The sequence below is a fragment of the Girardinichthys multiradiatus genome, chromosome 20, assembly GCF_021462225.1.
Source record: "Girardinichthys multiradiatus isolate DD_20200921_A chromosome 20, DD_fGirMul_XY1, whole genome shotgun sequence".
In the NCBI taxonomy this organism is placed as follows: Eukaryota; Metazoa; Chordata; class Actinopteri; order Cyprinodontiformes; family Goodeidae; genus Girardinichthys; species Girardinichthys multiradiatus.
The window spans coordinates 20,737,947-20,752,059 of NC_061812.1; the positions used below are offsets into that span (position 1 = coordinate 20,737,947).

Genomic DNA, 14,113 nt, shown 5'->3' on the forward strand with positions numbered 1-14,113 from the left:
ATGGTGATTATGTTGGTCTATCAAATGAATCTTAATAAAATACCTTTCAAACAAATTTAAATTCTTTTGCAAGCGACTGTATGTAATACTTATACTGTGTTGCATATGCATGAAACGCCTTCTTCAGCTATAAGAGCTTTAAAGGCCAGCTTACAGTTTGTTTTACTTTCTAATTAGTTGTGTTGCCTCACAGAGTGTGTTTGGTGCTAGTTTTCGTCTGGAAGGAGTTTGACTTTGCAAGCCAGAGCAGAATTTCACACATATACAACTGTGCTCCATTTCACATCAGTTACTGCCATGTTAAATTGGCCGGGCTTGGCACAATGTTTACTGGACATTAAGTACTGATGCACAAATAATGTGGAAAAACCCCCTCCTATGCACTATTAAAATACAATAAAAAATCAGTAGATTTATCTTTGTCTGTTTTGACCTTTTTAAATAACATGATGGCATTTGTAACACTTTTTAATCTTAGCATAAAATCCATTACAGAAACAACTCCTTGTACCCACATACACAAAGAATCACATGCAGACGTCAACAGAAGTCCAACAATAGTTGGACTGATTCATTAAATGTCCAAAATCTGTGTCATGTTCCACTACATATTCATCATTCAGAGACCGAGCAACGTCTACACCCATTCCGGATGTACCCACAGTCCTTAGTAGGAGGCTCATATGTGTTGACAGCTGTGACAAAGAGGAGGTAGAATTCACAGGCCTAAAGACAGAGAAAAATAAGCTTCTAAAGATTCATGACCTTTACCTCTGTGCAGAGTAAACACATTTGCTCAACACAGACTGACATTGAAACTATTTAAACAAAGACACACAGGTAGTGCAAAGTTAGTTGATTAAAAAAAAAAGAAGAAAAAATGTATAATGTAAAAATATTATATAAAAACAGAAAAAATAAAGAGCCTTGTATTTTAGCCTGCATTCAAATATTTCAGTATGCTAACATCCTACGGAAAATACAAAAATAGGTCATCAACAACATTTTCCAGCTTACACTTTGATGTGTGTTAGTTTAATTAAGAGGACTCTATTTTAACATAGATCTTACCGAGGAACTCTTAAAGTGGTTGTCAGTTTATAGCTTTGTGACTTTAAGCCTAATCTAAGAGATTACCTGGCTGTTGTTCTAAGGTTTAAAGAAGCTCTTTAAAAATTGATTCCATTTCAGCTTTTTGCTTCTTCCTCTCAAGGAAATATTAACAGAACACACTGCGGGTTCTGCGCTTAAGAAACTTAAAACGTAGCTTTCTACCTACTTCCATAATCCTATCAAGAGCAAGAATTTAAATTTATACTAGCATTCAGTGTATTTTCTTTTTTTCGAAACGATAAAGTATTTGTTCTGTATGGTGAGAACTGAATAGCATTCATTAAAGAAAATAAATAAAATGAACACATTAATAAATAATACCTCTATGCAGTTTTTGAAACGTTTTCTCTTTAAGGGAAAAAGGTGATCATAAAAATTAGAGGATTTTTATGGGATAATTTATTTAGCTGTTCTGTTTAATTTCTTCGGCTCTACCAAACTTTACCTAAAATGCTGTTCTCTAGCGACGCCAAGTGGTGAATGGCGGAATGTCCTTGTACAACATTCATGGGAAACCGAAAATGGGAAAATTACACTCCCAAACTAGAGCATTTTATGGTCATTGAAATATATAAAATGTTATACAGGTCCTTCTCAAAATATTAGCATATTGTGATAAAGTTCATTATTTTCCATAATGTCATGATGAAAATTTAAGATTCATATATTTTAGATTCATTGCACACTAACTGAAATATTTCAGGTCTTTTATTGTCTTAATACGGATGATTTTGGCATACAGCTCAGGAAAACCCAAAATTCCTATCTCACAAAATTAGCATATTTCATCCGACCAATAAAAGAAAAGTGTTTTTAATACAAAAAACATCAACCTTCAAATAATCATGTACAGTTATGCACTCAATACTTGGTCGGAAATCCTTTTGCAGAAATGACTGCTTCAATGCGGCGTGGCATGGAGGCAATCAGCCTGTGGCACTGCTGAGGTCTTATGGAGGCCCAGGATGCTTCAATAGCGGCCTTTAGCTCATCCAGAGTGTTGGGTCTTGAGTCTCTCAACGTTCTCTTCACAATATCCCACAGATTCTCTATGGGGTTCAGGTCAGGAGAGTTGGCAGGCCAATTGAGCACAGTGATACCATGGTCAGTAAACCATTTACCAGTGGTTTTGGCACTGTGAGCAGGTGCCAGGTCGTGCTGAAAAATGAAATCTTCATCTCCATAAAGCTTTTCAGCAGATGGAAGCATGAAGTGCTCCAAAATCTCCTGATAGCTAGCTGCATTGACCCTGCCCTTGATAAAACACAGTGGACCAACACCAGCAGCTGACACGGCACCCCAGACCATCACTGACTGTGGGTACTTGACACTGGACTTCTGGCATTTTGGCATTTCCTTCTCCCCAGTCTTCCTCCAGACTCTGACACCTTGATTTCCGAATGACATGCAGAATTTGCTTTCATCCGAAAAAAGTACTTCATCATGACATTATGGAAAATAATGAACTTTATCACAATATGCTAATTTTTTGAGAAGGACCTGTACTCTTATCAGCTATGATCTAACACTGAGCAAAATGAATTCAACTTTGCAAACAGTGTTGCAGTGAATAAACTAATTCAAGTTGACGGAAATCTTTGATATCATTTGCTGATAAAAAGGAGAGAAATATGTTCTCATCTCCTTTCCTAACGTATGTTAGTTAAAAAAAAAATTTTTGTTCTGAAATAGTACGAGTAAAATTGTTCGACAGACCCTGAAGGTAACATTCCGAACGGAAGTGACGAATCCGGTTGTCAAGGAACGGGTTGAAGTTTACGGAACTTTTAGCGTTACTGCTATTACAGTTTTTTTTTTTTAAACCACAGCTGTTTTTATTACATGTCGTTTTCACTGTACCACTGTTGTTGATTATATTTAAGTGAAGAAGCGTCGTTTTAAAGCAGAACTCGGTCAACTAAACGAACCCGTGTATTTGTGTGCGGAACGAAACCCAAGACTTTGTGATGCTAGCTGCATAACTTGCATGCCATGGCAAGAGTTCCTCCTCCAGGATCATTTATCCCTGACTGGCACCGATGTAAAGAAAGCAAAGAATATTTCAACAAGATTATGCACAAGAAGAAACGAAAGAACTTTGGTAATTATTAACACTTTAAAGCTTAGATCATTTCCAAACCCAATTTAGTTACTTCCAGTACCGAATCCTTGCATCTTCAGGTGTACCACCTCCAGCTCCGAATCCTGTCTTTTTATTAGTGCTATCATCTCCAAACCATACATGACAGGTCTGGCAACCTACTGCTTCAAAGTCTACTCCATTTGGTGTACCCCAAGGTTCTGTTCTATGGCTCTTCTTTTTGTTGTACATGCTTCCTCCTCGCAAATTTTTAGCACCTTTTGAAGACATTTCTGATCACCGGTACACAGGTATTAATTTAGAAGTCTCTTTTAAGCCTCATGAGGTTGCACGCCCTGCATAAGTGCTTAGGATATATAAAAAGGTTTGACGTCTGTATAATTTCTCCAGCTCAATGAAGAAAGAACTGAATTGCTTGTTGGTGCCCTTGAAAAAGTTTAGCTAAATCTGTTCCATCAGAAACTTTGGAGTACACTTGGATTCAGGTTTACGTCAAGTGTCCATGTCTAATTTTTGCTTTGCTAATGTTTTTACATGGATTGGTACCAGCGTATATTTCAGAACGTATTCTTTTAGTGTTCTAATAAGGTAAAACCCACTTATGGCCATTGATGGAAAAACATCTCTGAGATTTGAGTGATAACTTTTTCTGTGTGGCACCCACATTTTCATGTATTTAATATTTTTGGGAGATTTAAAACTAAACATAAAACAAGCTAGACACTTCTTAAATTCTTTAGATTTGGACAGCCTCATTTGAGATCGTGAACACCACTCACTGACAAACACTCAGATTTTCACCCAGCACATTAAGCATGTGAACCATTTTGTTGTTTCTCCCCAAAACAGGTCTTTTGGAGTCTCCTGTGATGCCCCCACATGCAGCGGTGGACACAGTTCATTATAAGATTTTCATCTCGGGTAAAAGTGGAGTTGGGAAAACTGCTCTCACTGCACGCCTTGCTGGCCTGAATTTTCCTAATGTGCATCATGAAACCACAGGTAGGTTTGATTTGAAGCACTGAGAACTTTCTCATACAAATAGATTTACAGAGTTTGCTGCTTTTAAATCTTCACGCCATGTTTCTGATGCTGTTTAAGGTATTCAGACGACAGTGGTGTACTGGCCTGCGAAGCTGATAGAAAATGGCAGAGTGCTTTTTTTTCGTCTGCAGCTGTGGGACTGTGGCGAAAGTGCCTTACGCAGATTTGACCATTTGCTTCCAGTATGTATTAAATATCAAGGATTTGCTATCAATTCCCTCCTCGGTTAGGAGGGAATTAAGGGTTAAACAGAGTAACAAACACCTGAGTCTCTGGAACATTTATCCCCCTATGTTTTCTTTGTTCCCTCTTTCAGTCCTGTAAGGAACAAGTGGACGCAGTTCTCTTCCTTTTCTCCTTCACTGACAGGACGTCCTTTGAAGATTTGTTAAATCAAATTCCTAAATGGACCGAGTCATCTCATGGCTGCCTTGCCAAAGTGGTGGTTGGCACAAAGTATCCTTTCACATACATCATTATTTACAGCAGTCTTTAATATGTATCTGTATATTGACATTCTTTGCAAACAATGCTGCATACAAACAAAAACTTAAAAATGTCAGCTAAGAGCCTGGAGTTTAATGCTTAACCAACAAGCCAACTGTAACATTTTAAGATTGCTGGGTAATGCTCATTTAGTTTACATGTTATGTTTATTTTTGCAACTGGAAAAAAATTCAGTTTGTTTTTCTTGTAAATGAGAGAAAAATTGATTAGCCTTTCAGCCAGCTGACCAGGAGTGCACAGCAGTGGGTGGCTTTTTTGGTAACTCAGGAAAAGGACCTGAAACGGTGAGAACTGTTTGAATTGTAGCAGTTTTGATACCTTGTATCACGATGCTTTAACCAGTCCATGCCTGCTACTAAACTTAACAGAATCAACCTGACGCTGGTAAAACCTACTAGGTATCAGTTTAAAGGCACACATTTTTCCTTAATGCTCGCTTCAGGTTTGATCTCTTCATGCACTGCGATGTAGCAGAGAAAGATGTCAGGAAGTTCCAGGAGACGTGGAGGTTACCTGTGCTCCGCTCAGGTGGGGAGGTCAGCGATGGGCTGGGTGACGTAGCCCCCATACTCAACTGCCTTGCAGAGAATCTGTGGCATCAGGACTGTGTTAGAGCTGGTCAGCATCCACAGCAAGAGTCAGTGACTCTACTTTAAAAGGAAAGGATCAAGGTCATTTTGGTATGGGATAGTCAAAATAAAAGGGGGCGGCCAACGTCTCCTTACATACAGTTACAACAGGAGCTGATTTTGTTTTGTGATCCAACATATAGGACTTAATGGATCTTTTGTAAAAAAAATTAAATAAAAGCAAAGCTCATTTTCATACAGTATATGAACTGAAATTTTTCTTTAGGTTCTATTTTACAAAAAGACGTAGTAACCCATCAGCCTTCGAGGCGGAAGCTTATCTGACTAGTTCAGCCAGTGGGAAAACTGTAGCGTTATACTGAATTTAATAAGTGTCAAATTATTAGTGGTTAGTTGGAATGTCTGACAATTCTATGTACTTTACCAACAAACAAAGCAAAGCCTGTACTAAAGCGTAATTAGGGAAACAATTGAAAATGGAGCTTAGTTCAAATACCTGTGTGTTACTTTACATCCTACATCGACTTAAAATGCCTGAAACATGAATGAGAATTTGGAGGTACCACCTTCTGAACTTTCAATTTGTTAAACTCATTTGCATCATTGACCAGAAGTTTTTACTGTGTAAATCAGGGTATAGTAGAATTATTGGACCCTGGGAAAAGAAAAAAAAAAAAAAGTACAGTGAATATATAGCACGTTAGATGCAGTCCGTGCTTGGTCAGGCCTCCTACTGCATCAATGCAGTATATCGTGCAACCTGTGGCTCATCGAAGATTTTAAGGAAACCCAGGTTGCTCAGTTGAGGTCATACATGTTTGCTTTATGGCAGCTACAAGTTGATTCCAGCCACACTCCAATCTTAGTTTATCTTCCCAAACTGTTGAGTGGGCTACTTTTTGTAATTTCAAAACACTGGTTATACCTGGTACCTGTGTACCCTTTTCCACTACACCATCCTTCCACTCAGCTTTCCAGTATGCTTGGATACAGCAACCTTTATCACCAGTTTCTTTGGCAATGACCCTCAGTGACTGGTGGAGAGCTGTTAGGTCTCCACCAGTCTCCCCATTTTTTTAATTTTCTGAGGAAAATTGGTTTCATTAACAGTTAGGCTTAACAGTAGAAGGCTCATTACTAATGGATCTATAAGTTAAACATTTAATTGAAAAGCTTAAAATACAGTTCTTAAATGGATATCAAGTAATGAAAATCAAGTAACGTCCCCTTCATAGTGCTTCTTAGACATCAGCAACAGTGCCCTGGATGCTTCAGGCATCCCCCCCGAATCCTACACCTAGTTCCAAGGTTTGAGTTTCAGACTTAATAGGTCATTGACCCTTCATGTCAAAAGGGGTGTTCAAGTAGAAAATGTGAACAGTGGGTCAGGAGGACCAGAACAGAAACATTGGTGTGGGAACTTGTGTAGAAAACAAGGCTTTCTAGATTTGAAAGCTCTGAAAAGTTCAAGATGTGAAAAAGGCTTTAAAAAAAAAAAAAACAGTGAGATTTTACTAAATTGTTATAGCATTTGAGACATTCAGCAGATTTACTCAGCTAATAAAATCATTCATAAATGCATTGGTTAAAGTTCTAAACTTTAATGTTGAAAGTACAAAAATTTCACTAAGATTATGTTGAACATTTCTCAAAAAAGGGCCATGATTCAATAAGTGCACACCAGTGTGATAGAACTTTGAACTTAATGTCAAAAGGATAACGACTCCAAAAATGTACAATAAGATGCATCTTTTCGTTTAAAAACAATCCAAATCCCACCATCACTTCTTAGAAAATGCCTTTATCCATACTTCCTTTTCGAAGCTGCAAAAAAAAAAAAAAAAAAAAAGTAATAATTCACTACTGCCAGCTTTTGAAAATATAGAAGTTTGCCCCCATTTTACCTTCCATTTGCAATCAGTATCATGGCAGTCGGAGGTCCTATCTGACTCTGAGACAGATTTAACAGGAAGGAGTCCGGAGGAAGTCCCAGAACTTTATTCTGCAGAACAGTCACATGTTCAGGAAAGAGGACTAAATCCAGCACAATGAACCGCTGATACCTGGAAGTGACAGAACACAGGGTGGTCTTATTCAGGTAAAAACACAAACTTAAAAAAAAAAAAATAAAGCCCTAGAAATGTGTGTACAGTACTTTTTCGAGGAGATGATCAAGAGGTCATTGAAGAGGTGGAGGTAGATCCTGACAATTGACACTTTTGAACCATAAGTCCCCACAGTGGCCAGGGGTCCGTGGTGGATCAGAAAACGTGTGCTTATCACTAGAGGAACCGACTGGTATGGAAAGAGATTCATTCAGAGTTTACTGCGTCAGGCACGGGGTCCATTATGAATTCTGCGAAGAGTTGGGGGGGAGGACACCACCATACCTTAATGTCACTAAAGTCCATCAGCACTTCCAGGCTGACAAGTTCCTCCAAACGTTTCCTCCTTTCCATCTTCTGGTCACACTCCAGCACAATCTTTTAGGGCAGGAAAGCAGAAATGGGATCTCAGATGTTTTGTTGTGTTAAAGTGGCAGTACCTAAAAATCTTTAAAAAAGGACAGTACTTCCATTTTGACAGACTTCTTTAATGAATGTTTATACAATTGTTTTATTTCATACAATCTAAAAGGAAATGAACAGTGTCCAGTTATGATCTTTGGCCTGCTGATTAGTGGGTATTAGGATCAGCCTATAGACCATGGAGTTACTTTGTTTACAGCAGTATGTAGATAATTTCATTGTGGAATAAAATATGCATTTTGCTTTTTGATTATATTAAGATATGGAATAAGACAATCAAGGAAAAGGCAAAAAAGAGAAAAAAACCCATTTACAAGTAGTGATAAATATCAGTACCTCATGAATGCCCTTTATTGCCTTTTTAAGATTTGAAGCCACTTCAGACTCTGGCTCAGTCACTTTCAGGATGCTCTGAAATAAAGGGGGTTTGAAAAGTAAACCATGCATACTCAAAGCAATAAGGCATTCATTATGAAACCATATTAAGCGTTACCTCCAGTAGAAGTTTGATGCGTGTTATTCTCTGGAATGGGAGAACCAGGAATGATTTGAGTCTCTGTTTCTGACAGACTGGGTCACTCTCAAGTTTCTTTAACGCATACACAAAGTATTTGTTTTGCTGCCTAAAGGAAGGTAAGATCGGCCCAGTTATGTGCAATGACATCAGATGTTCATAGTACTTCAAATCTGAGTCAGTATTTTGAGACACTTCTATATCAAGTAAAAAAAAAATGTTTGGCATCAAATAAAAAAACTTGGAGAAGATCCTTAAACATTCAATAGGTTACTTCAAGAGATCCAGTTTAGATGCATCTTAAAGTAGAGTCTTGTTAAATTCAAACAATGTACATGCCTTAGTGTGTTCATTTCAGTCAGGTTTGGTGTCAACAGTCCACCTGTTATTTTCTATAACAGAACTCTGGGGTTTTATCAACGAAAGTTAAGCAGTCTAGAGGTTTTGTCTAGAGGAAATCATCGAGAATATCGACTTATCAGTTCCCCAGCAGACAGAAAAGCCACAAAGCACGATTGGTGAAGTTGTTGGCTGTTCACAGTGTGTATGAATCTGGTGTTTTAGGAATCTGGTGATTTAGGGAGGTATTTCATCTGTTGGTGTTTGTCCAGCATGTTTTATAGTCTAAAGTCGGTGCTGCAGTTTACCAGGATCTTTAGAGCACCTCATGTTTGCCTCTGCCGACAAGTTTCACAAAAGATGCTGATTTCATTGTATAGTACACACTTGGCACTAGCCAAAAGTACCAATACCTGCTTTAATGACAATGGTGTCCCTGTATTTAGTTAGCCAGCAAACTAAATGCCAGAGACTCCATGAAGAGTGTCAAGCGGAAGACGACTAACCAGATCCAACAATGCAGATGAGCTAAATGCCGCTATTAAGGAACCCAAGCTCCTTAATACCTCTGAAAGAGAAGCCCTGACTAAGTATTAGATACCTATACTTTCACTTTGGTTTGAATGATTGAACTAAATCACCTTTGCAATAATCTTCCAATTTATTCAGATGCACCTGTAGATTTAGCATCTCAAATTGTAGTACTAAGTACACATTTACTTTTACTTGTAATCTGAACTTGGAGGCCGAGCGATTCCTATCAATTTCTTTCCCCAGTATACAGGTCCTTCTCAAAATATTAGCATATTGTGATAAAGTTCATTATTTTCCATAATGTCATGATGAAAATTTAACATTCATATATTTTAGATTCATTGCACACTAACTGAAATATTTCAGGTCTTTTATTGTCTTAATACGGATGATTTTGGCATACAGCTCATGAAAACCCAAAATTCCTATCTCACAAAATTAGCATATCATTAAAAGGGTCTCTAAACGAGCTATGAACCTAATCATCTGAATCAACGAGTTAACTCTAAACACCTGCAAAAGATTCCTGAGGCCTTTAAAACTCCCAGCCTGGTTCATCACTCAAAACCCCAATCATGGGTAAGACTGCCGACCTGACTGCTGTCCAGAAGGCCACTATTGACACCCTCAAGCAAGAGGGTAAGACACAGAAAGAAACTTCTGAACAAATAGGCTGTTCCCAGAGTGCTGTATCAAGGCACCTCAGTGGGAAGTCTGTGGGAAGGAAAAAGTGTGGCAGAAAACGCTGCACAACGAGAAGAGGTGACCGGACCCTGAGGAAGATTGTGGAGAAGGGCCGATTCCAGACCTTGGGGGACCTGCAGAAGCAGTGGACTGAGTCTGGAGTAGAAACATCCAGAGCCACCGTGCACAGGCGTGTGCAGGAAATGGGCTACAGGTGCCGCATTCCCCAGGTCAAGCCACTTTTGAACCAGAAACAGCGGCAGAAGCGCCTGACCTGGGCTACAAAGAAGCAGCACTGGACTGTTGCTCGGTGGTCCAAAGTACTTTTTTCGGATGAAACCAAATTCTGCATGTCATTCAGAAATCAAGGTGCTAGAGTCTGGAGGAAGACTGGGGAGAAGGAAATGCCAAAATGCCAGAAGTCCAGTGTCAAGTACCCACAGTCAGTGATGGTCTGGGGTGCCGTGTCAGCTGCTGGTGTTGGTCCACTGCGTTTTATCAAGGGCAGGGTCAATGCAGCTAGCTATCAGGAGATTTTGGAGCACTTCATGCTTCCATCTGCTGAAAAGCTTTATGGAGATGAAGATTTCATTTTTCAGCACGACCTGGCACCTGCTCACAGTGTCAAAACCACTGGTAAATGGTTTACTGACCATGGTATCACTGTGCTCAATTGGCCTGCCAACTCTCCTGACCTGAACCCCATAGAGAATCTGTGGGATATTGTGAAGAGAACGTTGAGAGACTCAAGACCCAACACTCTGGGTGAGCTAAAGGCCGCTATCGAAGCATCCTGGGCCTCCATAAGACCTCAGCAGTGCCACAGGCTGATTGCCTCCATGCCACGCCGCATTGAAGCAGTCATTTCTGCAAAAGGATTCCCGACCAAGTATTGAGTGCATAACTGTACATGATTTATTTGAAGGTTGACGTTTTTTGTATTAAAAACACTTTTCTTTTATTGGTCGGATGAAATATGCTAATTTTGTGAGATAGGAATTTTGGGTTTTCATGAGCTGTATGCCAAAATCATCCGTATTAAGACAATAAAAGACCTGAAATATTTCAGTTAATGTGCAATGAATCTAAAATATATGAATATTAAATTTTCATCATTACATTATAGAAAATAATGAACTTTATCACAATATGCTAATTTTTTGAGAAGGACCTGTACTATAGACAAGATATTGTCCATATCCAGTTCACCCAATTGCATCAACATGCTTACATCAGCTGGTTGACAGTGGTCTCCTGGTATGTCATGTTGCTCACATATGGCACATAGTGTTGCTGAAAGTTTCCACAGTGCTGCAGCACAATGTCACCAACTTGAAATATTATCAGGCTCTCGCCCAGTCGAGCTTCCAGGTCCAGAAGGAATCTTTGAAAGACACCAGTTCAACATGTAAACCGTCATTCATACTGGCTGAAAGTAAGACAGCCCTGTCGTATCTAAGGAACTCACTTTGAATTTGCTTCCATCACATGGCGAATGTTGTAAAACACAGTACAATGCTCCATTTCACACATGGTCTTCTTCAGCTCCTTTGATGCACAGAAATGATTGACGACCACTCCGAGGCTCTTCAGGTAAGACACTTCAGAGCCGATCAGCTCAAACATAGACTTTTAAAGCAAGGACAATGAGTCAATTATAAATCTGTTGCAATGATTTGATCTAGTATTTTAAGCCACGCACCTCCTGAAGGCTGATCTCTTTGGGTGTTATGATGTTAAGCAGACCAGATGCTTTCACCTCTTCCAAGTCTTGCCAGAGCATGCAAGAAGTCAACTTAATACTGGGAGGTGGAGTTGGGGATGGCTCTTCAATGCAAATCTCAGGAGTTTTATACTCCAGACGCCTGCTGGAGCTCAAAGAAGCAGCTCGCTCATGAAAACAAGGCTCAGCGAAGGATGAATTAGGAGACTGATTAGGGGACACAACTCCACAGTGACTGTGGCGTCTCACAGCAGACCGCCGGCCGTGAAAATTAGTTGGAGATGAGGAGTTTGAATCAGGTGTCAGATAAGAAGATGCAGCCTCCAAATTGTCTCTAGGCGTCGAAGATGAACGCAGACCATGAAAAGACCCAGATTTTAACAGGTCAGACACAAACCCATCTTTGAGTTTCCCCACCTCACCTCTGATGGCCTGTAGCGAGTATTCCTGATACAGTGGGACTGCAAGGAAAAGCAAAGGTGAGGGAAAAAAGAAAGCAGCTTTTCATTGTTATATAGAATCTACACAAGAGAAAGATTTTAACTCACAAATATTAATGTACTTTGACTGGAATGTCATACACGGCAATTCCTCATCTGAACTTGCTTCCCTGGAATTATTAAAGAGGCCACATTAGGTAAAAAAATTTGTGTCAAAACAAAGTAGAGATTTTACACCCTCAATCACCCTTCTTCCAGACTATCCGGATCTGGCAAAGACAACTCATCCTCTTGAGGTTCAAGGCAAGGGTATAAGCCAACTGAAGGACTTTGCAAATCCCATGACTGGTCCAGTGGGGTAGGTTTCAGAGCTGAAGACAAATCTAGCTGAGGACTAACAAGAATACATGCCACAATCAAAAATCTTGCATTACTCAAGTCTGCTTCTTTCACGCATGGTTTAGACCTCACCTGTAATCCTCAGGATGGTTAGTGGTACCACTTCTTCCATGTAAGTCATTTTCCACATTAGAAAACCCAACAGGAATTCCATTGCCAGGCTTCAAATCATACTCCAGATTGGATGTATTATCTATTTTAAAGCTATACATGGAGTCGACTCTGACATTAAAAGACATAATGACTGAATGTGGGGCTAAAACTTCTCACACAACAGTGTTCAGGCCTTAAGAACAAGTTTCTAAACTCTACCTGAATTAGAACTATGGACACAGCCTACAACCACAACAGAACCAATCAGACTAAATAGACTTTTAACCACGAGTTCAATCTTAGCTCCAGACAGCAATCACAGAAAGCAGAAGCAGGTGTGACTTTTCCTCCTGCTTAATCAAATGCAGTCCCCGAAATGCCCTGTTGGACTGGCTGCGCTCCTTATCAGTCAGAGGGTGGATGACCCGGACAGAAGCGACAATGAGGCGGCAAAGGAGGAGTATTCCTTCTTTAAACAGAGGCACATATGTCAGAGACATCAGAGTAATTTCCATCATTAATTCAGTTAAATTCAGTTTATTTATATAGTACTAAATTACAACAAATCTCATCTCAAAAAATTCAATTCATTTTCATATAATGCACCCTAGGGGGCCCCCTAGGGGCCAGGTGGAGCAATAGTTTCATGTTTTCCTGCAGTCATCCATGGCCTGTCACACCCGCCCACCCTGCTTCTTGGTGGCATTAATTACCATTTAAGACACGTTATTCCTGTCCTACTGTAAACATTGAAATGGTTTCAGATTCCTACGTCATCAGCAAAGGAAAATAGTTTTTGAAAGCAAACGTTTTATTAAGTTTACATACTTATAAACACGAAGAACATAAACACTATACATATACAGAAGGATATTCAAAAAACACGCAAAATCTGAAAACTAAATACAATTAAACTCACAACACAACACTTTTAACACTCTCCTTTCTCTTTATTTCTGTCCCTGCCTCTCCTCCATCCTTTTCCGCTTCTCTGCTCTTTTAGCCACTGGTCTACTGTAAGACCCGAGGGGTCAGTGGCCTCACAGAAGAAATGGGCCTTATACCTGCTGTGTCTCGTCTCTCTGGTCAACCTCCTGTGGCACTTGGTGCAGATGCTCTTTTTTTCTCGTCAAAGCAGGCACACCTGCCTCCATGACCTCTTGCTGCACGTTCCACCGCCACCTGGTGACCCTCAGCCTGTTAGCCTTGATCCAGTCCAGCAGGCTGACCCCATCTGAGGTGGACTCACAGAAAACCTTAGTTCTGTGAACAAAGTGCCCAGCCTCATTTGTGGACTTGCCACATGCAGTGCAGACAAGAGGCTCTGCAGATTTTCTGGGAGTCCTGAGGTGACACGGGTCCCTGAAATGCCGGAGGTCAGGCCCGGTAATGTTGTCAGCAGCCGCGTCAAGTGCTGGAGCTGCTGTGTTGCTTTGTCCTGGAAAAGTGCAGCAGATTGTTATTTTTGCTGTTAGTGTGACTGTGTCTGACTGGGGTTGATATA

General features: G+C 39.9%; 2 protein-coding genes across 3 annotated transcripts; one reads left to right on the forward strand and one right to left on the reverse strand.

The window, feature by feature from the left end:
* The first annotated feature begins 2,855 nt into the window (after positions 1-2,855).
* On the forward strand, positions 2,856-5,590 carry cplane2 (ciliogenesis and planar polarity effector 2). 2 transcript variants are annotated; one of them, XM_047346698.1, is made up of 6 exons: positions 2,856-3,214; positions 4,064-4,216; positions 4,316-4,440; positions 4,575-4,714; positions 4,996-5,049; positions 5,208-5,590. In XM_047346698.1, exons 1-6 carry the CDS (start codon positions 3,106-3,108, stop codon positions 5,419-5,421), a joined length of 795 nt encoding a protein of 264 aa, XP_047202654.1. In that variant the 5' UTR covers positions 2,856-3,105; the 3' UTR covers positions 5,422-5,590. The 2 variants fall into 2 exon arrangements, with proteins under 2 accessions (XP_047202654.1, XP_047202655.1); XM_047346699.1 differs by lacking the exon at positions 4,996-5,049.
* A 1,350-nt stretch (positions 5,591-6,940) lies between these two features.
* si:ch73-15b2.5 (rho guanine nucleotide exchange factor 19) lies at positions 6,941-12,913 on the reverse strand. The gene is made up of 12 exons (XM_047346696.1): positions 12,589-12,913; positions 12,365-12,511; positions 12,226-12,287; positions 11,657-12,138; positions 11,423-11,583; positions 11,186-11,338; positions 8,377-8,506; positions 8,220-8,294; positions 7,746-7,838; positions 7,511-7,650; positions 7,260-7,418; positions 6,941-7,179 (listed from the first exon to the last, which is right to left on the reverse strand). The coding sequence occupies exons 1-12, from the start codon at positions 12,753-12,755 to the stop codon at positions 7,137-7,139; spliced, it is 1,812 nt and encodes a 603-aa protein (XP_047202652.1). The 5' UTR covers positions 12,756-12,913; the 3' UTR covers positions 6,941-7,136.
* Positions 12,914-14,113: the final 1,200 nt, after the last annotated feature.